Source organism: Nestor notabilis, unplaced genomic scaffold (assembly GCF_000696875.1).
Source record: "Nestor notabilis isolate BGI_N333 unplaced genomic scaffold, ASM69687v1 scaffold25066, whole genome shotgun sequence".
NCBI lineage: Eukaryota > Metazoa > Chordata > Aves > Psittaciformes > Psittacidae > Nestor > Nestor notabilis.
This window is the reverse complement of record NW_009933668.1, coordinates 23,208-42,071: the sequence shown is the minus strand read 5'-3', so window position 1 is coordinate 42,071 and position 18,864 is coordinate 23,208. Positions and strand designations below refer to the sequence as shown.

The 18,864-nt window shown below is 38.3% G+C and overlaps 1 protein-coding gene across 1 annotated transcript; it reads left to right on the top strand.

Annotated features, from left to right (window-relative positions):
• Window positions 1-229: 229 nt before the first annotated feature.
• LOC104401343 (serine/threonine-protein kinase 3) lies at window positions 230-16,662 on the top strand (the record flags this gene model as incomplete). The annotated part of the gene is made up of 5 exons (XM_010016997.1): window positions 230-310; window positions 751-879; window positions 1,612-1,726; window positions 15,921-16,085; window positions 16,495-16,662. Coding segments are annotated over 5 exons (658 nt in total), but the record flags the coding sequence as incomplete, so codon positions are not given.
• Between the last annotated feature and the right edge of the window lie 2,202 nt (window positions 16,663-18,864).

Below are 18,864 nucleotides of genomic sequence, written 5' to 3'. Positions count from 1 at the left end.
GCTTTTAATTGAGCAAACCAGTGGGAAAATCGTAATGACAAACATTGTCATAACTTTCTCCATCTTATGTGATGGTTGATTAAAGCATTATTGCTGCCCTTTAATTAGGAATTTTATTTTCATTGGAATATGTTTTTCTTCATACTTATTTTTCCCTGTCTGCTCACTTGTATGAAAATTTGCATGAGTCCCCCCCCCAACAAATAAGTAACTTTTGTCTTTCTTTTAGCAAACTGAAAAAGCTAAGTGAAGATAGTTTAACTAAGCAGCCTGAAGAAGTCTTTGATGTTCTGGAGAAACTTGGTGAAGGGTAAGTGCAGCTATTTATAAGGGGATGGAATCAGAGGGAAAAGGCATATAAAGCATGTACTGGAATATTAAATTACAAAGAGAGTGGTAGTCCTAAGGAATGCTTTTTTAGACAAGTTTTTATAATAAAGCAAATGCACGTATCAGTAAACTTCCATGTATCCCCATATGTATTTATGCATTTTTTGATTGTCCCTTGTTTATTAACACAGCAAAGGTGTTGTGCCTGGAGTTAGATACTCTACATCTTGATAAAGATTTATTATTCAGAGGCATGGCTTTCCTGATGTCCCCAAAGAACCGAATTTTTTTCAGCCTGAAAAACCCTTCAAACTTCTGCATGAATATATGGCTTCTGTGACTTTTAGAGGTTCTGCATAATGGATGTGAGAAGCAGTCTACCTTGGTTAAAAAAAAAAAAAATCCCTCTTTTATTTTTAGGTCTTATGGTAGCGTGTTTAAAGCAATACACAAAGAATCTGGACAAGTTGTAGCAATTAAACAGGTCCCTGTGGAGTCAGATCTTCAAGAAATAATTAAAGAAATCTCTATAATGCAACAATGTGACAGGTAGGTATGACAGTTCTACTCCCTTTCTCAGAGTGTATGTGAAAATGGATTTGTACTTGTGAATATAGCTGAAATATATGTAGTTGCAAACTTTTGTTACATGGAAAATTAAAACAGTCTGTGTTGGACAATTTACTTAAAGGAACTACTTTGTGGACCTCCTGCTATCTTTAGCTTGGGTTTAAGGATGTACAAATAATCTACATAAACTGTTGAAAGAGTGAGTACTTACCTCTGCTTAGAATTCTCCATGCTTGCTTCAGTTTACTTGTACTGACAGTCCTGAAGGTTAGTACTTCCTGTAAATGTCTTAGGCCTTGTGAATTCAGAATTACCTCTTTCAGAAGATCAGTAAGGATTTTTCTAGCACATAATTAATGACTAGTTAACTTCCAAAATAGAGTTCTGTCAGTTGCCTTTTTCGTGCAGGAACAGACCTTTAAAAAGTGAATAATCTTGTCATAGTTCTGAAGAAGGACTGTTATCTTATACTTGTTCACAAATGGTACATCCTATGACTGCTAGTATTCTAGTATGGTAGGAATGGAAGCCTTAATATCAAATGTCTGCAAGGATGCAGAAATTACTTTGCATTTCCTCTCTTTTGTGGAGATACTAATTTCTTATTTGTGTATTTTTTTAGGATAATCTTTTAAGGTTTTGGCTGTAACTTTGAAGTTTGTCAAACTAATTTATTCATCTACTTATCTAACTTTTTTTCCCCCAATCTAGCCCCTATGTTGTCAAGTACTATGGCAGCTATTTCAAGAACACAGATCTATGGATTGTTATGGAATATTGTGGAGCTGGCTCTGTTTCGGACATCATTAGACTTCGTAATAAAACTGTGAGTTTTTTTTTTGTTCCCCCTCCCCCCCCCAATATATGACACTTATTAAAATTAAACTGTGAATTAAGACAAGAAGCCAGAATAAAAGTCACAGTTACGAGATAAGATCTTGATGCCAAGGGGTATATGTGTGCCTTGGTTCCTTAGGAAACAAGCACATGCAGTTGCTGACTACCTGTGGAGCAATCTTCAGCAGAAGCCAATGCATTTTGAAATATGATGATCCTTTAAGTTTCTTGAAAATTACAGTTTTGTATAAGGCAAAACTGTTGGCAACTTCTCCGCTCTACCCCTTCCACCTCACAGTGTGTCAGCAGGCCATTTAGTGCATGCATGCTTTGGAAACAAGCATAGAATTGTCTTGCTGTCTCTCAGCAATTAGGGAGCATGAGAAGTATCACTTAAGGAATGAGAAGGAGAAGGCATATCAGTTAAGGAGTGTGAGAGGGAACCAAAACAAGGGTTGTATGGAAGAGTCTTAACAGGCTTACAACAGCAGTAACGTAAAATTGGTCTGGGTGTGCTTAGTACAGAAAGGACAGACTTCGATGTCAGAGGCTTTTCAAGAAATACACCTGTAGTGGAGTAAATGGGGAGTTCTATCATAAGTGAGTAGTTGGATTAAATGTAAAAAAGAGGGTGTAAGTAAAAGTTCATTTTGGCAGTACTACATGGGTCTGTGCTATCTATCCTTTTTGGGCAAGAGGGTAGAAATACTGATGAGAGAGGTTATATTCCTAGTAGTAAAAACAGGGAAAGGCTTGAAAGACTTCGTGGTACTGTGTGTCTGACTGAGAAAATAAATATAAGTAAATGTAAAGAGATATGTTTGGCTTGGTGGGGGAGGCAAAGCCTTTATATACAGGTTCACAAGCACTTCAGCCTAATGTTTAGAAATAATTGAACAATTACACTGGTTGCCAAAGATTACAACAGTATCAAGGACAATACAGAACTTCAAAAGTTAGAGAAAGGTGACAGGTGTTCAGAAGTTAAGAATACTTGTCTAGAAGGAGATATTAAATGGATAGGATACTTCTTTGTTGAGAAGAGGTAGCTGGAGGGAGAGATGTGATGGAAGGTTTTGAAAACCATGAGTAGCACAAAGAAAGTGAGTTAAGATATGGCTGTATCTTACTGTTTATTACAAAATAAGAGTTAGTAGATCCAAAGTAAAAATTTTTTCTCAACATGTGATGATGACATCCACTGTATAATTATAGATCTTATTAGATGCTACAAGTTTTATTTTCAAAAGGCAATTGAGTAAGACCAGGAAAAAATTACTGTGGCTGAACACAGGTATTTAGTGGCTGGAGCAGGAAATGCTTATGCTCCTATCTCTAGGAGGGTGAAGCAGACAACTACCACTGTTTACTTGACGTGCTTACATTCAGACAGGCTACCAACCTAGATAGAACTTTCATTTTGGCTTAGGAGAGGGTGTGTTCTGGTGCATATAACAAAAAACCCCAAACAAATAAACAAAAACATCCCAAAGCAGACTCCTTCATTTCTCATTTTGCCATGTGTATGTCTTGCAAGTTTTGGAAGATTGAGGCAGAGGCTTTGGACTTGTTTGATTTCTCTTGCTCTTTGTGGAAGAGTGATCTGATCACCAAGACTGCTGTGTGATGGAAAGTTTGTGACTGTGTTAATGGAATGAGGCTGCTTAAAGTAATTCATCATTTTGTTAAAAAAGTGTGTATGTATATATACACACACGCATCTATTTAATGGAAATAAGAAGTGGTTTCACTGTACTTTTCACAAGAAAAAAAGAAATGTCCTCACTTGGAAGTTAGGAGGGAATTGATTTCTACTTTGTCAAAATGTTTGTTGATTAGGCCTAGACACACAGGGTTATGTGTTCCTTAATTTTCCTAAATTGTCAAATGAAGACTGGCTTGGCTGGGCCAAGAAAATGTTTGTTTTCTGCTTCTCTGTATATAAGAAAAAGAAACTTGAGGAGGAGAGAGTTGAAGTAGGAACCCCTACTTTAATGCAGTGGTCACTAAGATTATAATTTGGAATCAATGATCTTAAAGGTCTTTTCCAACCTAAATGATTCTATGATCATATCAAAATAAGTCATAGGAAAAGGTGGATGTCTCTGTGCATTTGGTGAGAAAACATTACTGTGCATTTGCCCTTGTTGCTTATCTCAAACTAAGAATTTACCAATCATCTTTTCTGGTCTCTGTGGTTCCCCGTCTTCAAAAATTTTGTTTGTCTAGAAGATAAACAACACTGGACTTTAATGGACAAAAAATGAGGGAAGCAGAATTCAAAAATAATTGTTTTTATTTAACAGACTGTTGGGAGCCTATTCATATACAGAGGTTTTCAGCTTGACAGGAGTAGGTTCTTGTCCAAGATGCCCAAGCCACTACTTTGAAGTTAGATCGACCCCTGGAATTCTGCCTTGAAGCCTTCTAGTGTGCCAGGCAGATCAGCAGCACTAGAGCAAGCTTATGGTGCCTGTTAGCTCATCGGAAGTGTGGTGTTAATCAGTCCAAGGTAAAAAAGCTGTGTGTCTAGTTTTGTTTGCTTTTCTCAGAGACTGATTTGGGAGATACATGTATCGTACAGCTAAACTGGGGGATTGCAACCAGAGAGGGCAGTTCTGCTGTTGTTTTCCATGCCTCAGATGCTGTGATTGTGTGGCTGTAGGGTAATCTTGGATAAGGTTGATGGCCTGTCTGATGGGAGAACTTTTTCTACTCTAATTTATCCTTCCCACCCACTTGTAAGCTAACTTGGGACTTAATGGCAGGACAGTGGCTTGATCTGATGCAAGAGAGACATTAGGAATGAACAGTGGGGAAAGGGAAGGAAAAGAAGGAATGAGACTGACTTTTTCAGTGGCAGCTTGCAATAGTATGAGATAATTACAATGTGAAGCAATACTTTAAGTCCTCCTGGCTGCTATTAACATACGGGAGAGTATTCACACACCAGCAACTCTGCCTCTATTGATAATTTAGGGTGCTCTTGCTCTACTGGATTATCTGGGTCATTCTAATCCTGTGTCTTTCGGGGGCCAAATTCGTGGCTGTAGCATAACACATAGTGGCTGTGCAGTGGGTTTGTCAGACAAAACCTTATTTGGGACAGTATTGTAAATGACAAGTGTAGCAATGTGCTGCTGTACAGGTGGTATGCTGCTTGGGTCCAGAGGTCCTTCATCTTTTATCTAAACTGTGACTCCTTCACATATCAATTTGTTTGTCAATTGCATATGCATTGCCTCATGTATTCTTACTGATTATCATCTCTTATGTTTCCTTAGCTAATTGCTTTTTTCTTTTTTTCATGTGTTTGAGCTCCAGTAATTCAAGTTAATAGTGTATCTGAATCTCTAGATTCTTCTAGATGCTGTGTTTGAATGTCCTTCTGGTTTTGCTTTTTCTATATGCTACCGTGGGGGTCCAGGTGTCCCCTCTCTGGGCTGGAAGGACTTTGCTCATAAGAATGTTATTTTTGTATTTTTAAGACGTCATGTTTCTCAGTAATTTCATAGTTTGGCCTTTGCTGCACTAAAGTACATGTGATTTGCAGCTGTAAATTGGGTATCTAAGACCTAATGACTCTCTTATGTTTTCTGTTTAAGTAGCATCTGTCCTAGTATAAGTTCCTCAGTTGAGCTCGTATGCATTAATGAATAGCCAGCCAGTCCATACACAAAGACTGAAATCCCTTCTATGCTGGCTAACTTTCTTTAACTGATCTCAGTGTCCAGAAGTTATGGCAATGGACAAGTCTATCCTGGATATACTGCTGACCATGTTCTGTTGGTAACTCTTGAATCAGTGGGCTAGTCAGCTGTATTACTGTTCGGAGACTGATGTTTAGGGGTCTGAGGATAAATTGGCCAGCCTGTAATTCCTCAGATTATTCTTCCTGCTATTTTTGAAGATGGTTTCACAAGTGACATCCCCGATTGCTGTAACTTTGTAAAGCTGTTAAGAAGTAGCCTTGGGTTGGCACCTTTGGATGTATCTCATCTGCTTCCATGGATTTGTATTTGTCCAATTTACTAGAGTAATTCCTAACACATTCTGTTTGGCTATTAGGCCAGAAAAACCCTACTAAAGACTGATGCAAAGAAAATGCTTAGGAGATTTCTGCATTGTTTGTCAATAGATTGACTACCCCATTTAGTAGCAGGTCATGCTGCTTTCTATGTCCTTATTAATCTGTTCCTGCTTTTCATATAGAGTTATAGAATGGTTTGGGTTGGAAAGGACCTTAAGATCATCTAATTCCAACCCCCTGCCATGGGCAGGGGTGCCTCATGACACCATGTCAGCCAAGGCTCTGTCCAACCTGGCCTTGAATGCTGCCAAGGATGGAGCATTTACCACTTCTTTGGGTAGCCTGTTCCAGTGCCTCACCACCCTCACAGTAAAAAACTTTTTTTTTAATGCCTGATTTCTTTTTTTCTTTTTTCCTTCCGCCCCCCCGCTCCCTTCTGATATGCTTTGGTTTTAACACATCAGCTCAGTCAGGAGTTTCTAGTTCATTCAAGATGGTCTCCTGCTCTTCTTGCTCATTATCTTGCATGTCAGGAAGGACTGTTTTCATACTTTGAGGTGGTTGCCTTTGGTGCTCTACCAGCTCTTTGAGGTTTGATTGCCCTTTAGGGCAGCATGCCCTGGGATCCCACATACTATTTCCTTTAACAACCTGAGGTTTGCTGTCTGGAAATCTGGTTCTGCTGCTTGCTTTTGTTGCTTCCTTCTATATCTTAACCTCTACCATCTCATAGTCACTTGCCAAGGCTGCTGCTGCCATCCCTGTGGAGTACTTACTCATGAGTAGTTGGACTAGTAGAACACTCCCTGTAGTGGGCCAGTACAACACCTACAGTAAAAATTATTACTGCTCACTTTTGGATATTTTTGTACCCTGCCATGTTGCCCTCCAAGGAGGTACTGAGGTGGTTGACATATCTGTGAACAATGGGCCTACAGTCAGAGGCTTCTTCCAGTGCTGAGGATGACTTCATCTACTTCGCCTTTTTGATTGGGTGGTTTGAAGCAGATGCCGTGATGGCATCCACCTTTTTACCTATAAACTCTCAACACGTTGAAGTTTTCTGTAGCAGAGCTGCATGTAAGTGTAGAGCTCAACCCTGCCCATCCTTCCTGCTTGTGGTTTGTGAGGAGCCTGCATCCATCTCTCGCAGTGTTCTAGTTGTGTGAGCTATCCCATTGTGTCTAATTCCAGTGACTTCATAGCCTGCGCACAGGTCTGCAGCTGTGCACTGGCTGGCAATTCTTCCTGTTTGCATCACAGGCTGTATATTTTTGTACACAGGGTTTCAGATATACCCGTCTGCCCTACTTTATCTTAAAAGGAGTGAGAAAACCTCCTCCGGAATCCTACCTGGTATGTGCTTCCCCATTCTCTGCCCCTTTGCTTACCTGAAGGCTTTGGCTTCTCTTCCTAGTAAACCCAGTTTAAAGCTCCTCTCACTACATTAGGAGGCCTGTTGGCAAAGTTACTCTTGACCTCCTTTGTCAGGTAGTAGTCCTTCTTCCTCTGAGATGCTGTGTTCATGAAACCACTAATGCTTTGCTGCTGTTAGCAGGCCTGCTGGAAGGTGGTGATCATGCATCTGCTTCTGCTTGAGGCTTTCTTCTTATCTGGCAGGATGAAGACCGCTACCACGCTGATCCTTGTTCACCTAATACAGGTTATTCCAGGTCTCCCTTGGTGATGCTGTCAATGGGGGTGGTGTGAACAGGTGTGTAGCTTGAGAGCCAAGTGATCTGTTTGCAAGTGTGTTTTACATAATGGTAAAATTGTTTTTAAACTTTATACAACAATGAAAACTCAAATAAGCGTTTCTGGTTTGAAAGGCATGTGGTTGTATTAAGTGACCTGTGGTGAGGACTTCCACTGAAGTTCTTGACCTTACTCACAATGCTTTGTCAGAAAAGGACTTTGAAGAACCAAACTAACTCAATTGCTGTTCATCCCAACTGTGTGTAGACATGACAAATACGTGTCATTGTGCTACTGAATCAGAATTAAAATTCTGGTTTAATTAAATTTTAATTAAAATCATGTTATCTTTGTTTGGTACACTGCTGAAGAGGCTCTGTACTGCTCTGCTACTTCCAAGGTTGTGCTCAACATCTGGATAGCCAGTTCAGTACTTCATAGATGTTTTATAGCAAGCTGGAACTTGGTAATGAAGAGTAAGGGCTAAGGAGTCTGACTCCTATATTCTAATCAGTTCTTGATCTCTCTAAGTGTACTTATTAGTGCTAGCTAATATTGATCATGGGAGATGCTTGAGATTTCCTGGAGCAGTTTTCCATATGAGCCACTAGATACGTTTTAGATAATTTTATGTTGCTGCTAGGCTATAGTAGCCTAGCAATTTTCAAACTACAAGTAGAAGACTTTGATTTGTCTTTGATTCACTGTTTCGAATTATCCAGTATAAAAATGCTTATTTGAGAAGAGGAGATGGAGTTTGTTACACATGATAGTCAATAAACAATACAAAAGTTACTGGGATTATGTAGTCAAACCCACAAATCTAGAAAGAATCAACACTGATCATCACCTGTGCAGTGAATGGTCATTGTTATGTTACATTTTCCACATGATTTTATTTGAAGCATAACTTGGGCTCAGTAAGAAGAATGACACTTGCTGCCTTCTTTTGTACGATCCTATGCTTAACTTGGTATACTTGAGTAAAACTGATAGTTCTTCTGTGGTAGCAAGTTCTTATTCTGTCTATTACTGTAATATTCAGGTGTTCTCTTACTATAATGTAGGAGGAAGAAGGGATTATCCCCATTAGTTTGAAACAATTACTGAAAGTCTTAGACCAAACCTTGTCATTTTAAGCAATTTAGATGTCATGATTTAGTACCTCACTCAAGACATAGGCTGTGATTTGTGTTTGAAGAGCACTATCTTCACACAGAGCGTGCAGATCTGCTTAAAAATGTTGTCTAAAATGTAATTCCTCAGCAAGGGAAGTGGCTTCAGGGGAGTGTAGTCTTACTAAAGTTAGTAGCAGGCAGTGAGAATCAGAATCTAACCTTGATTTCAGGATAAAGCTGCAAGTGTAACAACTCTTTCTCTCTCTCTGAAGCTTTCTGCCTTATTTCATAAGTTATACTTCAAATATTATAGGTGTGAGGGGTATTGTAGTAATTGTCATCTCATCTCCCCTGCTCATTTGCTCATCTCTCCTGCATCTTGGCCTCTTTCTTAGACCACCTTGTCTTCACATAAATGAAGGAGGTAGGTGAGGTATGTGATAATGATAAGGTCAGCGATGGTAGAGCTTGATAGCTTCTGGTGGAGGAATGATTATACGATGGTGCCTTTATTTGCCATGAAGTGAACTTAGCCAGTGTGCTTAATGTGATTGGACTGTTTAGATGCAGTAATCTTATACTTCCTGGAAGCATCGGGCTTGATGTGAATGTATTAGTGTAAAAAGAGCAGCTGGGAATGGACTTAGGCAGTTAAAACAATTCAGCTGACCCAGACCCCTTCAGAGGGGCCCTCAGGAAGGAGAATGTGAGCAGAGAACCTGTAGATGAGTTGTCCCAGCAGCTGCATGGATTAGGTAGTGTGTGCTAGACTGTGTAAATGCACCCTTAGTTCTCTCTTGTGCATGACATCCATAACCAGTTAGACTTAAATATGTGGATTAGCTGGTCTTCTAATAGATGTGTAACACCGGAACTTGCTGTGATCTGCTTTGCTCCAAATTTCCATTTTTAAAGATAGGCTTCATTGCTAATATTTTTATGTAGGCTGTAGTGTTGTTCATCTTTATCATTCATATTAATTTTAATCTATAACTTGCATGTGGTTTTGATGATGAAAGATTTGAACCTGCTTCATGTCTGACTCGTATTTAGAGGGTAGCATCAGCCCATCAAAGGGGCACAGCGTACAGAATTGGAACTAGTCAAAGATACTAAGCAGATAAATGTTCCACGAGATTTTAAGTGAGGATCTTGACACAACTGGATGTTGGAAACAAAGTGGAAAGATGATTACTGTGAAATTGTATTAAGGTCCAAGGTGTAGAGCATGTTACACTCACGGAGGAATGGTGCTGTATGTTTAAAAGCTCAGAATAAGATAACTCAACTGTTTTAACAGAAAACATAATACCTATGTGGTTTGATCAGGAATAGAACAGGGTAAGAACCATACATCCAAGCCAGAACAGCAATACTGACTGTAACACATCCCTAGTATTAAAAAAATTATTTTCTTTTAATTATTCTGAGTGGAGTTATCAATGGCATTACTTGTATGACAACACTGAACTACTTTTTAAAACTCGACAGTACTGGATATTAAGTAGATGCCAAGCTGTATGCTATGGCAAGGTGTATTATGGCCCAAGTCTGTACTTAGCTGTTTTGTTTTGTGAGTTGAAAATCACTTGTAGGGACACAGGCACTATACTACCTATCTTCCTTGGTAACCTATTCCAGTGTTTGCTCACCTTCATAGTAAAAAAGTGTTTTCTGATGTTCAGAGGGAGCCTCCTGTATTTCATTGTGTGCTCACTGCCTCTGGTCCTGTCACTGGGCACCACTGAAAAAGGCCTGGCTCTGTCCTTTTTGCACTTTTCTTTCAGATACTTGTATACATGGGAAGATCCCCCTTGAGCTTCTTTTTCTCCAGGCTGAACTACCCCAGCTCTCTCAACCTTCCTTCATAGGAGAGATGCTGCAGTCTATTGATCATCCCTGTGGCCCTTTGTTGGACTCTCTCCAGCGTGCCCATGTCTCCCCTCTACTGTTGAGCCCAGAAATGGCACAGTACTCAGATGCCAGCCTCACCAGTGCTGAGGGGAAGGATCACCACCATCCACCTCTGTGAACACTTTATTTAATGCAGCCCAGGGTACTTGTCTGCCTTCTTTGCAGCATACAAAATACTTAAATACCATTAATATTGTGCAAAAATATTTGTAAGAGACAGTTTTGGTCTAAGGAACCAGTGTAACTAGAACTTCTTGTGCAATGCTTTGTATGTCCACTAAGGGAAGAAAGGGTCTATGTATGGCTCAGCTGCCAGACTGCTATGGTTAAATACTGTTTGTGGTTTTGGAAGGTTTTGGTTTTTTTTTTTTTTTTTTGAGAATTTTGTATTTGTGTGTTTTCAATACCATACATAGGTGGTGTATGTTCTGCACAGAGCTTCAACTGCACAAAAAACATTATCAAGTGATTGCATGGTAGTGTTCAATATGGCAGTACATCATTTTCTGAGAAGGTAATTTTGTTGAGGGAAGGTGAGTGTACTCTCCTGGCTTGTTGAGTAAGGCTGGAAATTAATTTTGTCCTAAATATTACAAGACATTAAAGCTAAACATTGTCTCTGTGTATTATTATGCATGTAGCAATAATGTAAGCAGGAGTGACTGCATTAGGTTATACAGATGATGATTATAAGCGTGTATGTTCCCGATAAACACGACTTGTGCTCTCCCTTTACTTCTTACAGGTGACATTCACTCCTATGGGCTTCTCTGACCACTCTGTGCATTTTGATAATACTTAAATATTTCTTACTTTTGTAACATGTAGCCATGCTACAGCTTTTTCTTATTGATGGTCCCCAGATGGTGTGTCATGCTGCAGTACTCTAGAACTCACTCTCTTCTGGTATGCTGGATTCTCAGGCCATAGCTTCTTTGTCAACCTTTTGGTACGGTTGTTCTGTTACTCTCTCCTTTTGAGAGCTGGAGTCTGGCATGCAGCTGCGAAACCACTTCTCTATCCAGAGCTAATCCAAAGATCTCCATGTGGTTTAACCACTAATTTTTCAAGAACTAAAGCTAGGGATTAACCTCATTAGGAACACAACTTACTAAAGAGAGACCTTCTCTGAGGACCCTTCTAATCACAATTTCTCACACTTGTTTCTAGATGAAAGCAGGTAATAAGTTATCAATGCTTGGGATTGTTTTTTGGTTCATGTTGAAGTTTAACTGCATGAAGGTCTTTGGAGATTCAGGACATTGTATTGTTTCTGAACTGGGGTGGATTTGGCAAAGCTCTGTCAGAAAGTGTTACACTCAGCATGCCATAAACTGTTCATGATACAGTATTTGTTAATAGCCAGAGCTTAAATTGCCTGTAGTGTGAGTCTTCAGATAATCACAGTTTGTGTACTTCACAAAATTACTAACTCACATGCTGGGGATTGTATGATTCTCTCAGTATCCTATATATCCATGGTCACATGCTTCAGTTTATCTTATAGTTGATTTAAAGTCTCTTCTTGCTTGACTCCAGATTGATGGTTTTATGCCCCTGGCGCAATGCCGGGAAAGACATCATATTTGTGCTGTGTGTAACAGGGTTTTCAGTTTTCCTAGCATACAGTCCTTGGAAGCAGCATAGCAGTCAGCATAAAGTAGCACAAATAAAATCTTTGAGCAGTGTGCCACTGAATAGGAGCACTGAAAGATCTTGGAGATAAATGGCAGGCAAGGAATGCATAATGTGCAGCAGAGGCGGTAACTGCTTGCTGTGGAGTGTGGAGCTAATGCCACCATCAGTTTTATCCTCTGCCTGCGTACGGGAAGGTTTATAAAAGTCACTAGGTCTGTGGGCATAGCAACACATGAACTTATTTGGAAAGCAGTGCCAATTTGAGCAGCTCCTACTCTGCTGCATCCTTACTGACTGTGCCGTGAATCGAATCAAGGAACTGATTCGTTGGGAAAAATAATTTGGCAGACAGTTTTATTTTTAACGAGGGTCACAGTTGTTCAGTGGAAGGACCGACACACGGTGGGAATTACTGCAATAGGTTGCAGTGAAATGAGGGATTGGAGCTTGGCACTGCTGTTTAAGTAAATGTATGTGTAACTGTGCCCTTGGGCTCCATGCCCAGGTTTTATGAGACTGGATGGAAGCGGGAATAGGGAAGTGGTTCTGCTTGTTAAATAATTAAAACTTGTTATGAGCAACTCAAGTACAGATAATCTTGCTGACTAATCATTTTTTCCTTTCTGTTGAGTCATTTTGTTGGCTTAGAGTGACTGTGAGTGGGGCTTTTTGTTTCTTGTGGGCTTTTAGTAGTGTGTTTTTTGGAGAGAGGTGCGGATGTGTACCAGCGCTTTCAAAACTGAAACTGGAAGGAATTGCTATTGCTTAATTTAATTTCTGTGTAGAATTGGAAAAATAGAGAAAGAGGGGAAAAATGCCACCCAGTGTTGCAGCCAAATTAGAGTATTTATCTTCAGTGTTGCAGTTTCTTGCATTTCTAAAAATGTGTCAAGTTCATTTGCTTAGCTCTTACATTAAAGCATTGATGTGCCGTAACTGAACAGTGTTTCAGTTGCATGAATAGTTTCTTTGTATTTCCTTGGGAAATTGCATCACATGGAATGAATTGTGTGTGTGATTTTTTTTTTTTAATTTTTTTTATTTTTTTTTTGCTTGCATTCTAGAATAAATGTTGATGAAAATCTGAGAAGTATTCTTGGGGGCGGGGGGAGGGCTGGTACCTGCAAAAGATTAGCTGTTTCTCTAATAACACTTGTTCAGGAGCGTGTGTTCCTATAGCATTGATGTAGAGTAATGAAGGTAAACAACTGTGGTAGTTGATGACTTAGTAGTCCATGTAGTTTATGCAACACATAAATGAAAACATATATTTCCTCCCCCATTGTATTTTCTTTGGTAATGAAATGTCTGTCATCCTGTTGCTAGTTGATATCTGCAGCTTATTGTATCATTTGTGATAATACATGAATCCTGCAGCATATTCAAGTAGTAAATAAGACAAGCATTTTGGACTGCACAGTCTACATCGCTTTATTTATAGTGGGCGTTTAGTTAATCATTGAGGTGTTTTTTAAGCTTTAAAACTGAAGTTTGTCTGGTCTGCTTAAAAAGTCAAGTTAAAGAGTTCTTAGTGTTTCCTTTGTGATGCATGTACAGAGTTCAATAAATACCCCTGTTGCAATTTTCTGCAAAAAAATTTCATTTTTTTTTGTTTTTTTTTTTTTTTAAATTTTCAATTCAAATTCAGGAATTATCAGTTCTTTCAGATTAGCAGTTATGTTTCTCAGTCTGTATTCAGTTACTTAACTAATTTGAGAGTACATTTCTGTTCATCCTGATTGAAGAGTAGACAGTGAACATGATATGAAGGAGAGCTGGGTAATACTATGCAAAATGTATTTTTGATTTTGGGAACTCTAAAGTTCTCAAGAACCTCAACTATTCTGCCTTAATTCTCAGAAGTAACCAAAGGCCATGCTATCAGTAAAGAACATAAAGAAACCTCTTAAAAATTCAGCATGGCTGTAGAAGATAGTATTATGTACTGGTAAATGTTATGTAAAGGAACTTGTTTTTTTGGAGACCAGAACAGGCCGCAGCTACATTGAAGGTTGCAGGCTGACATATTGCATTATCTTCACATAGTGGTAGCTGTGCTTACTAAAACGTGACATGCCTTATAAAATATATTTAGGGCCAGTTATGTTAAGATTTCTGCTGGTTCAGTGGTACAGTTTTCATATTGTGATAGTAACATGATATATTATAGCTCATGTGTGTTATCTACACTTAAGAACTAACAGGAAACCTTTGCCTAGACAGCAAACTAATCAACATTGTTAGTAGATATTTTTAAAAAATGTGGTATTTGTGGCTGAAATTGAAGAGCCATGTATTCGATCTGATTGTATTTTCCTATGAGGATATAATCTAGCAATTGTTGAGTGCAGGTAATTTAAAAAGAACCCAAAAATGCAGAGAGCATTCATTCTCTGCATCATTTGGCAACAAGAAAAGAAGAACGGTGTAAGAAAAAGCCCGTAGTACCTGGTTGGAATCCATTCTGTAATTGTTTGCAGTTAAAGGAACAAATGATAATACTTATTGGCATAAGAATACCCTGACATCTTATTTGGTAGAGCTTAGTTTTCAGGCCTGAGTAGGGTTTGGGGATGGTCATTGGGGCACATCTGTATGCGTGTAACTCTACAGCTTTGTGTCAGTATGGAGCACAGTTGTGAATGTTCCATCCCTAGCAGTGTTCAAGGCCAGGTTGGATGGAGTCTTAGGTGACATGGTTTAGTGCGAGGTGTCCCTGCCCATGGCAGGGATTTGGAACTAGATGATCTTATGGTCCTTTCCAACCCAAACCATTCTATGATTCTAAAGAGTATCTTACTTGAGAGACTTCAGTAAAATTCTGTAATCTAGCTGGGAACTGTTTGGGTGTTTGTATTTGTGCATGCTGTTTTATCTCCCTACAGATAATAACTAGCAAGTAGTCTCCCTGCCAAATATGTTTTTCACAAGCTTTGTGATAATTATTTGGCTATTTTCTGTACACCTTTATCCCTTCCTTTTTGTGTGAGTTAGGTTTTTTTTGGTGTAGTTGTGGGTGGTGTTTTTTGGTGTTTTTTTTTTTTTTTTTTTTTTTGTGGTGTTTCCCCCCACCCCCGTGTGGAGAAGCTCTTAATTCATCCCCTCTAACTTGTAAATTGCTGGCAATGAGAAACTAATGGTATTGTGGTTAGAAATAACTGGTGGACAAAAGCTTGATACTGCTAATTGTCTACTAATTGTAGACGTAGCAGGCATTTCGTATGTTGGAATTTGAGAAATAAAGAAAACATGGCATTCCTTTTATCTCTTTCCAAATGTAGGACTGTGCTAGTTTGTTGGGCAAACTGTGTAATGAACTTAAGGGCATGGATGTTTGAGGAATAGCTCCAGCCTTCCCCAGTTGAGAAAGGGCTATATCTTTTTCCAGGGAAGTGTTCTGGTATGTACCATCTAGTTTAATGGTGGCCACCATTACCTTTGTTTTGATGAAGGATGTCAACATCTAAAGAGTAGTAACTTTTGATTGACAGGCAGGAGAATACTGCATGTTCTGCCATCTGATCTGTATAAATCTGTCCCTTCTCTATTTTTGAAGCTTGCTTGCTCTGATTGGGCTCTATAGACTTGTAAGAATCTAGCAGTATGGATCAAGTTAGTAGGTCGGAGTTTTGAACTCTAAATGCTATTGGGCGTATTCCTGTGTAAAATAACTAAGGTATGTTGTCAGTATTATTTGTAATAATCATTATGAAATGATCACATTTTAAATAGTTCAAATATATGGACTCTATGTGTATACCTGAAAATGGTTTTATGTTTTCTTGCAGCTAACAGAAGATGAAATTGCAACTATTCTGAAATCTACTCTCAAAGGACTTGAATACTTGCACTTTATGAGAAAAATACATAGAGATATAAAGGCTGGAAATATCCTTCTTAATACTGAGGGACATGCAAAGTTAGCTGACTTTGGTGTGGCTGGCCAGTTAACAGTAAGTACCTGTGGAAAGATAATTTTAAAATGCTTTAGTGCTCCTAACCATGTTGCTTTTCTTATGCCTTGAATTTTGTGTCTGAGGAGTGACTAGTGGTAGGGCTAACATTCTTTATCGTAATGAGTATTTAGTGTATTGTAAGGCTATCTAGTTTTTAGTTTTTTATTTTTATAACCCAGTGTACTTTAAGTGCCTGATGAGCCCACTTTAAACTTCCGTTTGAGGTTTATGGTCATTGTCACATGTTCGGCCTCTATAGGCAGATGGGCCGCATCTGTTTGGTCTTAACTGGAAGTCACTACCATTTAACCTTTGGGTGGCTAATTTAACTTTTAAATATAGAATTAATATTAAAAGAATCTGAAAACAAGCATCACTTTTAATTGCATAAATAATATAATTACAGGATACAATGGCAAAACGTAATACTGTTATAGGAACTCCGTTTTGGATGGCTCCTGAAGTAATACAAGAAATTGGCTATAACTGCGTGGCAGACATTTGGTCCCTTGGTATCACTTCAATAGAAATGGCTGAAGGAAAACCTCCGTATGCAGATATTCATCCAATGAGGGTAAGTGTGTGTGGTGGTGTTTCCTTGTTTGTTGTATTAAAAATCAAAAACCTAAGACTGGAATCATAAAACTGTATGTTTATGGAGAAAGATTTTTAAGAATAAGTATTTTGACTTGCTGTCTTGCATCCTATTGACTGCAGTTTGCCTTTGTTTTAACATGTCTCTGTAAGATTTCAGAATGCTTTTATCTCTACTTGAGGGAGAACTGAAGCTATAAGTGCTTAATTGACTTGAAGGCAACATACAGAGCCTGTTCCATACTGTACCTGTACTTGGAGAGTTCCGTAACCAAGAGGCATCCTCCTTTGAAAAGGGAGTTTTGAAGTAAAGATGACCTAAAGAATAATTCGGAATTGTTCTATGTGAGCACTGCTGATATTAATAACCCTTGACAATTTTTATTTATTACTGACTCTTAAACTCTGTTACTAAATTGTTTACTTTTTGCAAAATAAAATGTAAATAGAATTAGTTGCTTTATGGAAAGTAGTAGCTGCAAAGGAATTACTTGGAGAAGTTCATGGGGAACAATGTTTTGCTAGGGATAACTGTTACCACTGTTAGTCATGCATCTTGAAACGAGCTATAGAATAGCTGAGCGTCAGTAAATACTCTGTTCTTGAACTGTTTATATCTAAAGCCCATTTGGTATTAATAAGGCACTTTATACTGCTAAAAGCAGATTTACATCTTTGTGATTTTCTGCAAAAACGGCATGCATACTAGATTATTCAGTTTTCTTTTGCTGGTGCCTTATGTATCAGGATCTTAATGTAAGGTAGCCACGATTGTTGAAAGAGAAGCTACTGTTCATGTATGATTACTGTAGGTGATTCATATGTGAGTTCAAGTGTATTTAGTGCTGTTGGGTTCTGGATTTTTGTGTGCTTTGCAGAGCAGAGATGTTTCTTGAAGTTTTATGGCAATGTGCAGCTCGGTTAAAGCTAGTGGGTGTTTTGCAGTTAGAAACATTACATAATTTTGGAATAAAATCATAGTACTTCTGCATCATATATTTTTTTTTTCCCCCTGTATAATTAACTATTTTGAAATTATCCATTCAAACTGAAAATACTCAGATGAAAGCTGAGAATGAAGTAAGTATCTTTGAATCTTGTTGTTGATGGGAATTTAATTTAAAAGGAAATAACATTAAAAAAATACTTTTAAGAACTATTGATTACAAATTAAATACATTTGATCGGGCTGGGGGTTTTGGTTATTTTTAGTGAAAATGTCTTCATTAACTCTGAGTTCATTTTAGTATCATATGTAGTTGCACTAGCTGTTGAAAGGTGAGAGGTGAGGACTATGTTGTCATGTATATAAAAAATTTTCTCTGATAATAGCTGCTTATAAATCAAAGGTCACAGAGTTTGAAAGCTTGTGAATCTGTTTAATTCTTGTAATCAAATGAATGCTATCAAAGGCCAAAGTAATTTAACACAACAATTCTAGATTACATAGAACATGTGTTCTTGTTAATAAATTACATTATGGTTTTTAAGGGCTTGTATGCAGTTAGTACTCTTTTGTATATTTGATACCTACAGTTTTTCTTAATTTTTATTAGTGAGTTGTTACAGTGGTTAACAAGAAATACACAGATTTAAGTTGCAATAGTTTTCCCAGTGTCATATGATATAGCTTCACAGGACTTTTGGACATATGTAGATACTTTCCTACTTTGTTTTAGTTATGACACAGAATTGATACAGGCAAGCATGAAAGCTTGGGCAATTTTTCATTGCTTTTTCTAGATGTTGCTGGAGTTCTGTGGTATTTATGTAAGGCACAATTTTGTTACTTGGGAATGCATGTTGAAATTACCATGTGCACTATTTTGCTGTAGGCTGGTTGGCACTGCCACAAAGGTAATGCACTGCCAGTAGGCCATTTCCTTGTCAACTGCATTTACAGCTTAATAGAAATATTACATGACTTCTTTAAACAAGTGTTTTGGCAGAGAGGAAATAGCAGATTCCATGCAAACAAGCATAGCTTCCTCTGCTTAACCACACTCTAGCTACTCCAAAGAATTGTACTACTTTGAGCTGGGAAAGAATGAGAAGTGGGGGTGCAAAAATGGATTTTCATGTAGGGGGAAGAAAAAAACAGACAAGTTTTTCTGTTTAAGTATTCATGTTTTAGTATATTTGGCTGTGTAAGTGTCATCAATGCTATTTCACTTGCTTCTTC